The sequence below is a fragment of the Syngnathus floridae genome, chromosome 3 (assembly GCF_059516105.1).
Source record: "Syngnathus floridae isolate MCC-2025c chromosome 3, RoL_Sflo_1.0, whole genome shotgun sequence".
NCBI lineage: Eukaryota > Metazoa > Chordata > Actinopteri > Syngnathiformes > Syngnathidae > Syngnathus > Syngnathus floridae.
In genome coordinates this window covers 8,847,778-8,862,989 of record NC_142415.1, presented here as the reverse complement: position 1 = coordinate 8,862,989, position 15,212 = coordinate 8,847,778, and the positions used below count along the sequence as shown (strand labels likewise).

At 41.1% G+C, this 15,212-nt stretch overlaps 1 protein-coding gene across 11 annotated transcripts in view; it reads right to left on the bottom strand.

The window, feature by feature from the left end:
- The window catches only part of neo1a (neogenin 1a), a 125,501-nt gene that overhangs the window by 14,544 nt on the left and 95,745 nt on the right, over positions 1-15,212 (bottom strand). For 7 of the 11 annotated variants that reach the window (XM_088370694.1, XM_088370685.1, XM_088370687.1 and 4 more), the window contains exons 8-16: positions 11,100-11,334; positions 10,078-10,232; positions 8,271-8,419; positions 6,825-6,963; positions 6,531-6,580; positions 3,530-3,674; positions 2,180-2,290; positions 1,907-2,101; positions 353-448 (exon numbers count right to left, since the gene is read on the bottom strand). In XM_088370694.1, the coding sequence (XP_088226820.1) occupies positions 353-448; positions 1,907-2,101; positions 2,180-2,290; positions 3,530-3,674; positions 6,531-6,580; positions 6,825-6,963; positions 8,271-8,419; positions 10,078-10,232; positions 11,100-11,334 (1,275 nt within the window). The remainder of the gene's footprint in view (positions 1-352; positions 449-1,906; positions 2,102-2,179; positions 2,291-3,529; positions 3,675-6,530; positions 6,581-6,824; positions 6,964-8,270; positions 8,420-10,077; positions 10,233-11,099; positions 11,335-15,212) is intronic. The other 4 variants (XM_088370691.1, XM_088370695.1, XM_088370692.1 and 1 more) reach the window with 1 other exon arrangement.

Here is a 15,212-nt window from a genome sequence, read left to right as displayed (position 1 = left end):
GTAACGGATTACGCAATTATTAAAATAGTTGTCGATTAATTTTATAATTAATTACTAGTCAATTAATCAATTAAAATTGATGACTCTAAATTGCCTTTTTAAGGCAAACAGTTGATTGAAGAGAAGTCCTCCTTGGGGATTTGGCGCGCTGACTTATCCTGTCTCATTATGATTTACAGTTACAGGATACTCACTATCTACAACATTAGGTGCACTTTTACACTCTAATGAGATCCAATTCAAGCTATTATATCATAAGTAGACCCAATGTTACTATAAAACAACAAAGCTGTGAAGATAAAGGTGTCAACCAGTCTTGCGGGTCCTTTGGTGATAGTTTTGCACTTCCTACCTGACTGTGGCCTTGTGATGGCGCTCTCATAAACAGGAATCCCCTCACCCACGTTGTTGAAGGCTTTGAGTGTGATCACATAGTGGGAGCTGGGGTCTGAACAAGAGAGATGAAAACATGGAGTGTGGCAATATAAATTGATGCAGCCATCTAATTAAGCTGAAACTCTAGAGATACTCAACTCATAATGGCGATATTAGAGAAAGCATTTGAATAGAAAAAAAATCGTCTTGCTGTGACTGTAATGAAGGCTTCAAATATGGCAATATGCTACCATGAATATCTCAGGCACATGACAGACTAGCGATTGATACTAGCACTATCTAAAACAAGTCAAACATTGGTTTTATGATCAAAATAATATCAGAATTGATCACATTTTAAGTCCTCAAAGAGCAGCAAAAAAAAAAAAAGATATGGCACACTCGAGAAGAACATTTTAAATGGGAAGTCAACCCTCAAATTTTCTTTGCAACAATATGTTCTGTGCAGCCCAAATAATGAAAACACAGAGTTCTAATTAATGTTTTGTTTGTGGAATATTAATTGAACAAGCAAAATCCACCCATTTTTATCCATCTCAAGGGGCGGCCATTTTGCCACTTGCTGTCGACCGAAATTGACGTCACAGTTGCCCAGGGCTAGGTCAGAACCAATCAGGGGTGCATGGGAAAAACGTTGAGCCGTTTGCTTGTTTTTGGGATGTGGGAGGAAACTGGAGTGCCCGAAGAAAACCCACACGGGCACGGGGAGAACATGCAAACTCCACACAGAGAGGATCGGAGTTGGAATTGAACCGGCACCTTCCTAACAGTGAGGCAGACATGCTAACCAGTGTTAAAGTCCCAATGATCATCGTCACACACACACCTGGGTGTGGTGAAATTTGTCCTCTGCATTTAACCCATCCCCATGTGATTTTGATCCATCCCCTGGGGGAGAGGGGAGCAGTGAGCAGCAGCGGTGCCGCGCTCGGGAATCATTTGGTGATCTAACCCCCCAATTCCAACCCTTAATGCTGAGTGCCAAGCAGGGAGGCAATGGGTCCCATTTTTATAGTCTTTGGTATGACCCGGCCGGGGTTTGAACCCACAACCTTCCAGTCTCAGGGCGGACACTCTACTACTAGGCCACTGAGCTGGCTGTTGGTTAACTCGTTTTCCACAAATGCAATAGAATCTTTGGGGTGACTTCCCTTTAAAAACTTTACAAGTACTAAAATGACCAAAAAGTCTTTAAATCCGTTTTTGTCGCCGGATGGTGTGATGAGCAACTTGCGGAATAAGTTCAGTGCTCATTAATCCTCGAAATTGCCACTATGAATAAAACCAGTGGTGCAGTTTAATTATCTTTGTGTAACAAAATCCAACCAATTTGCATCTTTTTAAAAAGAGCAGCAGGTTTGGCTTCTTCCCAAGGCCTTTTTAGTGTCTGACTAGTACTGTCAGACACAAACACGCATCAGTGTAATTAAGTGAGAGGCGATGAGTCAACAAGTCAGTATGTCTTTGAAAAACACAACACATACCTTACCTCCAAATGGCTTTTTCTTACCGAGATTTTCAATGGTGTAGTAGCGCTGCTTGTAATCTACTTTGATGGTCTGAGCATGAGGGCTGCCAATGCCGTAACCAATGCTGTAGCCACGTACAACAATGTCCTGGTTCTCTGGCGGCGTCCAGCTCACCACAATGCTGCTGACCAGTGGACGGACGTGAAGCGAACTGGGCTGGTCTGGGACCCGTGATTCTGGTAAGGGAAATTCCAAATAAAACATTTACCAAAAGACAACTATATGGATAAGCCGGTATTAAAGAAGAATATTACCATCCAAGTCACTCTCAAATGTCTCTGCAGTAGTCCAGTCAGTGGCTGGGCCCGTGCCGTTCACTGTGATGGCAGACACTCGGAAGGAATACTCTGTGCCACGCTCGAGACCTGCACCAGGAAAAAAAAGTTAACTTCTACTGACTTGCATTTTAGTGAAAATATTCTTCAACAGATGCACAAAACCACTCTGCATGATATGAAGATACATTTTTTAAGCCTCCCCCACCATGGTACTATTCCCTTCTCAAAAACATCAAGACATTGAAATTTGACATCTCCACATGGGTTTAGACTGTTTTGATAGATGCAAATATGCAGCACGTTTTAAAAGAAACAGCTTGATGGAAGTGAGAAAAAAACCCTAAAAGGATTAGGAAAAATCTAGATCCAGTTTCACGACTGGGTGCCGGGAATGGCATTCATGAGGAGACTGAACTGCTGCTATATTCATCTGGGGCAGAAAAGAAGACAAAAGAAACATCATTGTAAAACAGTCCAATTTGTTTTCAGCATGCTCGTCTTGTAGTTGATACCTACGCCATGTACCAACTATTCTGGGCCACCCTTGGGGTAGCTTCAAAAGTCTGCCAAACCCAGTGCCTCCGAGGCTCCATCTCCCTCTTAATGCATTTAAACCAACAAACAAGTCTCTGATTCTTGCCTCCGGAATGTTTGAGAAAAGATTAAACTTTTAAGTGCATATTCTCTTTGATGCAGCACACAGTGGGAGGTCATGCCACTTGAAAGTTGCTGAGCCAACATCTAATTTTAATCACTGATTGATTTGGGTGATAGCCGTGGGGGACGCAACAGCCACGTGCAAACCCAATGAGACAACTTACGATCAAATGCATGCCCCAATAAATTAAATAGGCTCTGGGTCATTCAGTCCCCATTCGAAAGAAAACGAATCTCCAAGCAACATTTTGGGCATACAAGTACACATATACGAAAATAACTAATTGAATGATAAGAGCTGACAGCAGGGGTAAAGTGCAAGCAGCATAGAGCCTGCTATGTTTTTCTTTGCCCAAAAGTGATCGAGAATTGACCCTCATTGCGACTGGTTAGTAAATAATTGTATGTATTAGTTCTATACAGTATATAAGTGCATGACTTGATTGCGTTCCAAGAAAATATCTTAAGATTAAAAGTGTAAAACTGAAAAGAAAAAACCCCCCACAAAATCCATAACTAGAGAAAGGTCAAAGCATCTCAGATTGGATTGTGTTCAACTGCAGACATTTTAATGTATATAACATTTTCTAGATCTAAATATGTTAATACAACAGGGTGAGTTCATTACTAAAATGATCCTAGCAGTGCCAATCAGTCAGTGTTTGTTACCATCAATGAGCTTGGACAGCTGGGTCCCTCCGGTGGTCTCCGCTGTCTCACTTCTCCGTGATCCTTTACGGTATCGGATCTTGTATCCGGTGATTTCTCCATTCTGGGAATTTGAGGGCGGCGGCTGCCACCGAAGCATGATGCTCTGTTGAGGGCAAATGAGAGTCAATGCTAGCAAAAACTTCATGAAAAAAGCTCCATGTGGACTGAAATACTACAGGTAGTGAATGTTTATTTTTTTTTGTTAAGTCTGGCTGGGTATCTGCAAATGTTAAAATAACGCAGACATGACAAATCTGCTTGACCAATGAGCGACCATCAGAGGTCAATGCTATCTCAACTCATGGGACCCAATGATCCCGTGGGCCGTGGACATACCACACATGAAACCCAGATACCAACAACACCCAGAAATGGCTTGCTTCTCTCAGCCGAGCTCAACTGACATGGACTGACGCCAAGTAGAAAAGTTCTGATCTGACGAGTCCACGTTTCAAACCCACATGGCGGGGCAGATTTTTTAGATCTGTGAAGGCAACATTGATTATGAAAGGTACATACAAGATTCGGACCTAATAAAGCTTTCCATCCAAGCAATGTGTTTGAAGGGGAAAAACATGCCACTGTCCCAGCTTTGTTGGAATGTCTCGCAGGCATCAAATTTAAAATAAGTGAATATTTGCAAAAAACGATCAAGTTTATAAGTTTGAACAATAAATATAAACAATATGTTGCCTTTGTAGTGTATTCAATTGAATAGGCCTTGAAAAGAATTTTTATATGACTGTATTCTGTTTTTAATTGACATATGACACAATGTCCCAACTTCGTTGGAATTGTGATCTGTAATAGAACCCCTGCGAGTGTGATGCTGGAGCATGTCAGTGCACGCCTCGCAAGCACTGATGCTTGTGTGGTAGGTTCCAAATAAAAACCTGTGACCAGCTAAGGTGCTGCCATAATGTGGAAAAGAGACACATGGTGAGCTCATTTGTATTATCTTGACAGTGGTGTGAATGCCTGACAAAAAAAATACACACAGGCATGAGAGCTCAATGTGGGAAATTCGTTTGCCGGCCACACACGTCACGCTGGGATTCATGCAACCGGAATTCTGAATGTGTTTAAAGAGATGGGTTGGGGGTAGCTCAGCAGGAGCTCGGAGTTAATTAATGCTTCCCCCTGTCACACCGGTTTACAAAAGGCCCAATGCATGAACAAGTCACACTCACTTTCCGATACGGCCCTGTTGGGTAAAAGGCACAAATCCAATTGTGTGACGTGTGTTTTTCATTTGACGTAATCAGCCGCTACTCTTGCATTTGTCTATTCTTCTTACTTGAAACAAAGCCGATGTGAGTCACATGGAAGAACGTGAAGAGGAAATGCAGTGAACAGCAAATATGAAAGATATGACAGCAATTTTTTCAATATTACAGTTAGCAAATGAGATGAGGCATAATCTAATGATACTTTTTGACTGCTTCTGATGAAAATTAAACTATCTGAATGCAAAGAAAAAAAGAACAGGAGGAAGAATTCAAAGGATTTGTGGGAAGCCTTATTTGTTTCACAGTTAAATTTTGTTTCTGCCTTGAGACCAAAACAAAACAAGTGCGTGTCAATTCTTATCCTATCAAACGAATTACTCCTTTTAACATTTGCAGCAGCACCCGTTGTTTTCTAGCACTCAAATCTCAGCTGACTCTCCCTCAACATGGGTGGCCAGTTCCCTCTCAAGCTGCTTGTGTGTGATAGGATTATTGAACAGCTTCTTCTTCCGCATTGCTTTGACAGTTCTCTCTCACTCAGTCTGTGAGCAACACTGACCAGCAAAGAGTCCTCCAACATTTGCAGTCAGTTCACGCACTTTTTTTTTTTTTTTATCTTCGCCTCTCCTTCCAGGTTCTTGGTCTACATGTTATGTTTCACTTATCATTAGTAAGAAACATCTTTACAAAACGTATGCATCAGTTGGTGGAAGCATACCATAAAAAGGCCTGCAGCCCTCTGATTGAAGATGGACCTTAATGGATAAAAAGAGGCCGTCTTCCTGTTTTCATCAGGAGCCTGTTGTGAAGCCTGCAGCCACTTCAGCTGCCTATCGAATCGGCAGTGTCACACAAGAGCTACAATGTGCTCGACTGTAATAAATTGGATTCAACAATTATAGTTAAAAAAAAACTCTGTCACCCAAAGACTTGCTATAAGGCTTGGGAGATGGAGAATCAATGGTAGAAAAGACAAAACACTATGCTGCTCAAACAAAAAATGGAGTATGCAATCAGAGCAACTATTTATTGGATGATATTTGGGGAAAATGTTTCTACACTTTATGGTAAAATATCCGTTATGGTTAAACAGTAACATCACCAGATGTAAAATCCATCTCAAATCAATATTGTGACCATCCCATTGCAGATTTTGAGGGAATTGTTTTCATAATGTAGCCAAGTCTAAATTTAGACCCCCGTGGGGACAAGCAGAAAAGAAAATGGAAAATGATTTTTGGTCAAAATTTCCTTGCAACAACAAAAATCACTAAAACTGATGGCAAACATTTTGCGAACATTTGCGACTTTGAAACGAACCCCGACAAACTCTGTTGAGACCGTAACATTCACTGCCTATGAAAATTCTCCATTTTTCCCGGCTCATACTTTAGATACAAAATCACAACAAATTACAAGTAAAATAATACCAGTTAACAGTATTTCATTGCAGTACTTAATATGTAAGACTTGCACATCGATTTAGCAGTACGTCTTTAGCTGAAAGTATACTGATGGAGCATGATACAGAGGGAAAGTACTTGTGACAGCCCAGTCTGCTATTGATGAGACGATCAATAAGGGTTCACACACCCTCGCACACACACCACTGGTGCGTTTTTTGGGTGTTGGCAGAGAATCTATTTTTTAACAAAACAGAAGCTCACACTCAGAGAACCCCCCCCCCCCCCCCCCCCACCCGTGCCAAAACCTTTCATATTGTGGCTTACCTTTGAGTTTTGCACCTCAAGAGTAAAATTTTGAGGAGGCGCACTTGGCACTGCAAGAAAAAAAAAACATTAATCATAGAAGAAAAGTCACACTCACTTACAAAATCAATACAACTGGCTGCCTTTACAAAGATGATAATTCTTACTTTTTGATTGACTGTGTCAATCAAGAAATTTCACTATATTTATTGGATTACAATGGTGCAGCACACCTATGCATCACATTGAGAGCTGTCTCTAACAAGCTAGTTGTTTTATCAAATAGGTTCCCAGGACAAATTTATTATTACTGACCATCAGACAACGTGCGGACTATAATATCGTCAGTGGAGACACCTGGACCGTGCTTATTGTTGGCAACAACACGGAAACTGTACTGCGTGTTCTTCTTCAGACCGGTCATGGTGAATGACAGACTATCGACATCAACATCCTACAAGATAGACAGAAACATGTGAGCAGTCTCTTAAAAAAAAGATCTGTGTTGCAAGGATGAGACATATATTTCTAATATCGATTCACATACACTGAACAAGCTTAGCAATTCTTTGGGGCATTTCTGTTTTTCTTTACTGTGCCCTCCTTTTTGTTATTATAACATTAAATTGTCACGGCTGTAACATGAAGGTCTCCTAAAAGTGAGAGTAATGAAGCATTATCTTACACATCTTATCTAAATTCAAACCATAAAACATTGCTTCCTCGGAAATTTCGCTTCACTAACTAGGCCAATCAGTGTGTCCTAAATTTCTTAAAGCTCATTTGCATTCAGTTCTTAGTTTGTCAAACCTAACAATGTTTTCATACAAGTCTAATAATAACTTCTTGACGTGATTATTATCTATAGCAACTTTATACCGAAAGAGGCATTCGAGAGTCATCGTTCCCTTTTACAGATATAGTGTTAGAGGTCATCTCTTTGCGGCTTTCCCAGCTCATCTCGAGCACTCTCCTCCAGGGTACTGAGGCATCATTACTCAATGCATTGGATGACGTTTCATTCATTATCATATTAAAAGCTTTTTAATGCCTCACTGGCTTGCATGCGGCAGCTGCTGGGGCTGACTAAATTCTCTAACCCTCTGAATTGTACTCCTGTGAAACAGCCCTACCTGCAGAACAAAAAGATTTTTACTGTAACAGGTTTTGACAGTATGACAATAACGCTAGGCTTGAAAGTTATTCTGAAAGTTAGTAATCCAATCAGTACAATTAGTATAAACATTATAGTCATATCAGTAATAAGATCAATATAAACAAGTGTCTGGACATTTCCTATAATATGGATTCATTTGCATGTTTTGTTGTACTTTTTCATGGAATGTCCTTTTCTTGTCACATTTTAATGAACTTAATGGCTTCTAAATGATTCTTTAGGAACTCAATTCAATGCTTTAAGGGGGTCCCTCAGCGTATGAACATGAGATTTTGAGGTGACTAACAGCGGAAATTCGTTTTGTTTGCATAGGAGCATAAGAATAAGTCAACATGTTGCATGGAACATGACACACTCTGTTACCAACATACATTTTCATTAGATTGTTTTATATTCACGGCCAAAGAGTGTTTTTCATACATTTGTTTTCGTTATTATGACTTTAATACGACGGGAGTTTACGTTAGTCATAAATTATAGTGCGTTTTGACATATTCAGGTTGTGAGCCCCTCCCCAGTATTTTGTATTCAAATGACATTGTCATTTTTGACAGAAAAAAATCATCCCAGCCTGTGTAACTAACCTGTTCATTTCCTATGCTTTTGTCTGTGTAGTACAATTTGTAGGTGAGGATCTCTCCATTGCCGGTGATAGGTTTGTCCCAACTCAGAGTGACAGATGTCGGTGAATTCGATGCCGCCTGAAGATTCGGAGCTGGGCCGGGAACTTGAACTGAGAAGCATGACAGATGACAACAGGATTCTGAATACTTGAATTTCTTTTGCATGACTCGGTGTCAATATTTTCAGTTTAACTGTCAACTTCTAAGAATGGCATGAGCTTTTGAGTCTGAGACTCTTAATGGACCAAAGGGTTAGCAAATGTTTATATTCCCATAACAACTCAATGTAGTTATCAGAATGCTCTATTCAACTTTGACTGCAAAGGAAATTAGCATAACCACCATCCATCCATTTTCTATAGCTTCAATCCTGTTCAGGGTCACAGTTTATCCCATCTGCTTTAAGCCCCTAACCCACTGAGCGGCAAGCAATTGCGAGTGTTTTCGAAGGAAGCAAATGTTGCGTTTCCGCCACGGTTCATCAGGGTTCTTTCAAGGTCACAAAGACATTTGGCAGATGTTCGCCTGTATGTTTCTATGCCCCAAGACAAATCTCCAAAACTGTTGGGGATGCTATGGGAATGCCAGCCAGCGGGTGCCATTCAAGACCACTGACTGCATGCGGCAGTAAAGTAGCTATCGGATCATCTGAGTTCTGGCGACGGGTCTGGTAGTTGGCATTTGTGCTGAGAAGTCCCTCGGCTTGGAACTGCAACTAGGCTTGTAAGCTTTGCATGTCAACACACGTCTCCATACTACATATCGTAAGCTCGACTGCAGATATTGTTGACAGGAAAGACAGGGCGCCATTTTGAAAGTCTGAAACTGCCTGAATCATCTTAAGACAGGCTATGAAGAGCAAAAGTACGATGAAAGCAACCAGATCAAAAGTTTAAGCTCCAATTTGAACCTAAGAGCTCACAAGACACATAAAAAGGTGTCCAGGTAAAGCTGGTAAACCTGGACACTATGCTCCTCCAAATGTTTGCAATCCCGAATGACAGCTTGGCTTTCACTGGTCTTAAAAGTCTGTTGATTCATCTGCCTGCCCTCCAAACAAGGACAAGGACTGAATGTGAAAGTGACATTCAATGAATGTTGCCAAAAGCTAAAGGACATCAGAAGCGGCAGTGTGTTGGGAAATTCCATTCACAGTTCTTTTTATACATGACGATAAGAGTGGGTGCAGTAGTGGGTGAAGGTGAGGGGCCGATATCTTGGCACACAGAGAGAAAAAAAAAGCGCACCGCTACGTCCCGTCTTTCTTCTATGATTTACAAGTCTCCTCCAGTCAAAATATTTTAATGAGGGACTTGAAAGCGGAAAATGTTTCCTTTGTCGTACTTCCGAACGTAAAATGTTATGGAGGTAAGCTTGGTTTAGAGCACTTGACGCGCACACACAAAAAGACTTAAGAAATGCTTCAGGGTAAATAAGGGGCAGCTCACAAGGAGATAATTCGGCAATTCTCTGGTGTGTTGTTGGGTGGTCGAGCTTAAAAAGACTTTGCTATGTGTAACTGTGTTCAGTGGTGGGAGCCTGTTTGAAGCAAGTGTTTGTGTATGGCAGTGAATATTTGCATGGGTGAGGGTTTATTTGTACATTTGTGTGCGTCTTTTGAGGGCATCCTGTTTTCCTCTGTGAACTAATATGAGCAGCTTTCCAACAAACTAGCTGCAGCCCGTCTTTTTGTTTACGCATCCTGTTTACCGAGCACACAGAAAAACCACATTCCCGTGTGGTGTGTGCACACGGTTGTTTGCCTCACCTTCAGCCTGGGTGGCCACCTTTAGAGCGGTAGAGCTTTCTCCTTGGCCGTTGATGTTGTGGGCCAAAACCCTAAAGCGATATTTGGTGTCTGGCATCAGATTCTGGATGGTGACCTGCAACTCCCCTGGTCGGCTTGTATTTACAACTCGCTCCCTGATGTGGAAACAAGTAAATACACATACACATCAGCCTTACACTGTATTTGTAAATGTGACGGTTTCTATTTGCAATTATTTTGTTTTTAATATTTCAAAGTTGCACAAAGATCAGTGAACGTATTAAGATGAACGCAAATCATTCATTTACTCTGGCATTGTCATTGATTTTACCCAGTCGGGATTCTAATTAAAGAGCAACTTTATGGTCATTTGGTAGTCATGTAACAAACTCATAAAGTGCTTTGTTTTGGAAAACTGTCAAAACTTCAAAATTTTTGACCATTTGGACATTTTTTTTTATTATGGGTTTCTGACACAAGGTTTGTCCAAGAGGTTTGGAAGCAACAGTTGCCAAAAATGTTTTAAGCTTTACATTAAGATTCAGGTTGTTTTACAGGCTTTAGCCCAAATCCTTATTCAGTAGCATATGAATTATTAGGTGTCTTTGGTACAGACAGTGCATTTTATGTATGGGGAAATGAACAATTAGGGAAGGGCATGGTTGGGAGTTTTTCAGGATAATTCATTCAGAACAGATAGTATTAACAAAAATCCATGAGAATATACAAAACTGCTTTTAGCTACCTAAATTACCTTTTCATTTTTTCTAACTAATATGCATGAGAAAATATGTAGGTTTGGAAGGAAATGGGGTTTAAGGAGCAAGTGTTTGTTCATTTCAGTACAAAGCCTTGGGAGGAAATAATTATCTTTAATTAATAAACACATACTGCTTTAAATAGTGCTTTAACTACTTTAATGAGATCTTTGCAGAATGCCCGGAAGCTCAGGAATGCACTCAGAGTGTTCCCTCACAGAGGAGCAATGCCATGGTACAATTACAATGTAGACTGTGTATTACCTGCTTGTGCCCTCTTGGCTGTAGAAAACAGAGTAGGTTAGCTCGTCTCCGTGCGGTTCAGCCGGCGGGCGCCAGGTAAGCTTGATGAAGCGGGTGGAAACCAGCGAAGCCACAACATCGCGGGGGGCGGTGGGAGTGGGTCCTGCTGGACCAGCTACACCCCCAGAGCCTGGCGTTACATGGTCAGTAGTGTTAGGAGTCAGTGAGGGGGGAGGGAGAGGGGGAAGGGCTACATCTTGGGGTTGGGAAGAGGGGTGGGAGGGTGGAGGGAAAAGGGTGGGGTGGGGATACCGGGAAAACAGAGACAGCATTGGGGGTGGAAATGGGAGAAATATTTCCAGGAAAAAGAGAACAGTTTTGAGGAGAGTGAAAAAGGGGGTGAAATGGAAATGAGGGTGAAACGAAAGAAAGAAAGAACAAAAACAGAAGAAAAAACAAAATAACAACAACATAACAAAAAAGACGTCTGGTGTCACGAGAAAACACAGAAATAAAACAGTTCTACTACACTTACAAAGCACAATACAGGGGGATACTACACGTGCAGATTTACACTGCTTGCTATGACACAACAGTACATGACATTTACACAACTCCTATGAGTCAGGTTTTTTGGAAATGTTTGTCATTTATAACCGATCTTTATTGGCTTTTTTGGCCAAGGGCGAGGTAAACCTGCATTTGCATTCTGAGACAGAAGTCCCTCCTGAACAGTAGGCGCTTTCGCTCAAGACATGCCAGAGGATGCTTTCAAACACTTTTCCATCTCACTCCATAGCCTGGCTGAAGAAATGCTTGAGATTTATTTAATTCGATTAGATTTTTGTTGGGAAAGGGGAGGGTGGAGAGAATAATTTGTGGCACAACGCAGCGAGATCTGCTTTCCATTTGCTTGATGATTGGGCAAGACGGAACCTTTTCAAAAGTAATGTCAGTGCACGGGATATTTCCATTTACGTGCAGGTCAGGGAAAGTAATGGGGTAAAACATAAATACAAGCAAAGTAACATGGCAAGTGTATCTTGTGTTCTTGATGGACAGAATAAGTAGCAATTCAAGTGACTGCTGTAGTATTTATCTGTCACTCCATCGGGACACTAATTTGTCTTTTGGAGGTTTGGTTACAATTCAAATGTGTCAAACGTGTGAGAGGATGGCCAGCTATCATTTCAAAATATCAAATGCTAAGGTATACATGTGAGCACACAGTGACTAATCTTTATCATCAGTGCATATACAGCGGACCCCCAGTTTTTATAGCAGCAGGTGCTTGAACTGTTCCTATTTGTACTGCCTGACCCATATGACCCCGGCACTTATTTTTTGGGGCACTCTGAATTTCCAAACAGTATATTTGAACAATGCTCTAAATTTACGGACAGTTGTAGTAAAGCAGCTCGTGCTCAGAACGTGTTTCCGAACAAACAGGGAATGGGGATTTTTGCGGAGTCTGAGCTCAAACGTCTCAAAAACATGCAACTTAAATTTGTGAACAATTTTTAGATAGGATTTTTTTTAAATACCTTGGGGCATTAAAGAGAAAAATGAAACACTTTAAGGACTTCCCAAAAAAAAATCAATCACAAAATCAAAAATTAATCACAAAATCAATCTGCTGATCACTTGTCACTTAGGCAGACACTGGACCAGTTAACCCAAAGTCTAAGGACTTTGACACGGAACAAATTTTTTCAGATACGGCGTGTACAGACAACCCTAACCCTATGTCATGATTGTAAATATGAACAAAACCATGGTTAAATGACTAAGCTCAAGCGGCTGAGCAGAGCAGCGTAGACTAGACCAGGACACTAATTATGCTTCCATCTTAACATCATCTGCAAATAATTGACATGCAGCAGAGTAACCAGTGCTTGTCTGTCCAATCAGTCTTGAACATGCAGGCTCGAGGTTGTTACAGGAAGGAGATGTCAGACTCCTACCACCATTGCCAAGCTCCATTCATAGCTCATTAATTGTATCATTAGTCTTTGTGCTGAAGGTAATGAATAGCTGGCATTAAGGCTTTAATGAGGAAGGTTACTTCAGATCTGCATAATATATCTGGGCCACCAACACATAATACAACTGGGACAAAGACATGCACGGTGAAGCATTTGTCTTAATATTAATCTGAGGAAAAAAAATGAATGTGGAACTGTAGACGCGTCAGTGGCGAAGTGGCAGTTCAAAAAGCACTATTCCAATTACTTGGTGACACACTGGAACAAAAGTGGAAGGGAGCATTAGGAGACCTCTTTCAAACTTACAGCCCTTTGGTCTCAAGTGGCATTCTTAGCCACTCGTCCACAGCTGTCCCCGTACGTTGTTTCTTAAAAGTTAGTGTTAAATATATTGTAACAAATTTGAGAGTTGCAAGGGACACCTGACGATAGACCATAGTAAAAATACTGGCCTGAAAGTAAAAGACAACATCAATTCAAACACTTTACAACTTCAACTTTTCACTCTCTTTCTAACTCGTCAACTTCTGTTATTTTCCAGTGGTGCGCCAGGGGCGCCGTTGAAAGAGTGAAAAGTGATGACGCTTCCAAGGGTCCGTGACTGATAGTGGCCATAGAAAATCGTTTTTTGAATTTGCGGCAATACAATGTTGGGGCCCAAAGTGATTTTTTTTTTCTCAGAGCCCAAATAACTGGCTGCATCCTTGGTTGTGACTCAACATAAGTAGAGTACTTCATCAAATGGTCTGAGCGCACAGATAAGAGAGTCAGTCAGGCTCATACTAAAAGAAGGAATTCATATCTGCCAGAGGCACACAGGACCGGGACCACTGATAGACCAATGAAGGTAGAAATAGCAAACCGTGACCTGACTGGGTTCTTGCAAAAGAAAATAACATTTTTCTCAGGGGAAGCTGCCATTTGTAATTGTTTTGATAATAGTTATGATGTCGGAACCAGCTCCAGCATGAAACTAATGGTCCAATCCACAGTCACGTACTTTCATCTGACAGATGAAGAATGAATGAGTAAGTCAAAAGCATTGCAGGTTTTACAGAAGCAGCACAAACGTCTACAGTGCCTTGCAAACACATTCACCCCATTGGCTTTTTACCCATTATGTTGCACTGTAACCTTGAATTAAAACAATTTCTTTACCTGAACTTTATTTGATGGATCTGCAGAATGTGAGAGGAGGAATATATATATCTGAAATTCCTAAATATAAATCTCAAAATCAGCACGTCCATTAATTATTTACCCTTCAAGTGTGTATGTTGTAGACCCAATGGCAGCAATATTGGCTGCAAGTCATTTTTGATAAATCTCTTTGAGCTTGTCAAATCTCATTCATTGATTTTTTGCCAACACTCATTTAACACTCTCGCACAGGTGTTGCACGGGAATGTCACCATTCGGTAATAACCGTCTCTCCCCTGACGTCAACCAGTTTCCCAGTGACTGCTGTTGAAAAATATTCCCCCATCCTGACCTGCTTATCCCACAGCATGAAGTTGCCATCACCAAGTTTGACTGTCAGGATACTGTTCTTGGAGTGATGAGATGAGCTGGGTATGCATCAGACAGAGCTGATGGCTGAAGTTGGAGTCTCATCTAAGCAGAGCGCTGTCCTTCATACCATTTGGGAGTCTCCCACATACCTTCTTTTTCCAAACTCAAAACGTGCTCTGAAAATATTGCCTTTTTTCTGGCCACTCTTCCATAAATCCCAATTCAGTGCAGTTCGTGGGCCATTGTAGTCCTGTGAACAGATACTCCAGCCACTCTTGTAGAACTCTGCAGCCCCTCCAGTGTTACCTTTGCTGCCTCACTGATATATTGCCTCCTTGTATGGTCTGTGAGTTTTGGTGGTCAGCCCTCTCTCTTTGCAAGTTTGTTGTGGTGTGATTATTATGGATTTCATGTTGCTCCCTGGAATCATCTAAGTTTAGATGAGTTTTTAAACTTAACCCTGACTTGTACTTCTCAACATCTTTGCCCCAAATCTTTTGGAAGAGTTCCTTGGTCTTTATGGCTATGTTCGATTAGAAGTGCCTCTTACTTTAGTGTTGCAGCCACGGCGGCATTCCAGAAAAGGTGTGTATGAATTGAAACATTATGGAACAATAGTGGACATCATTCCACAAAT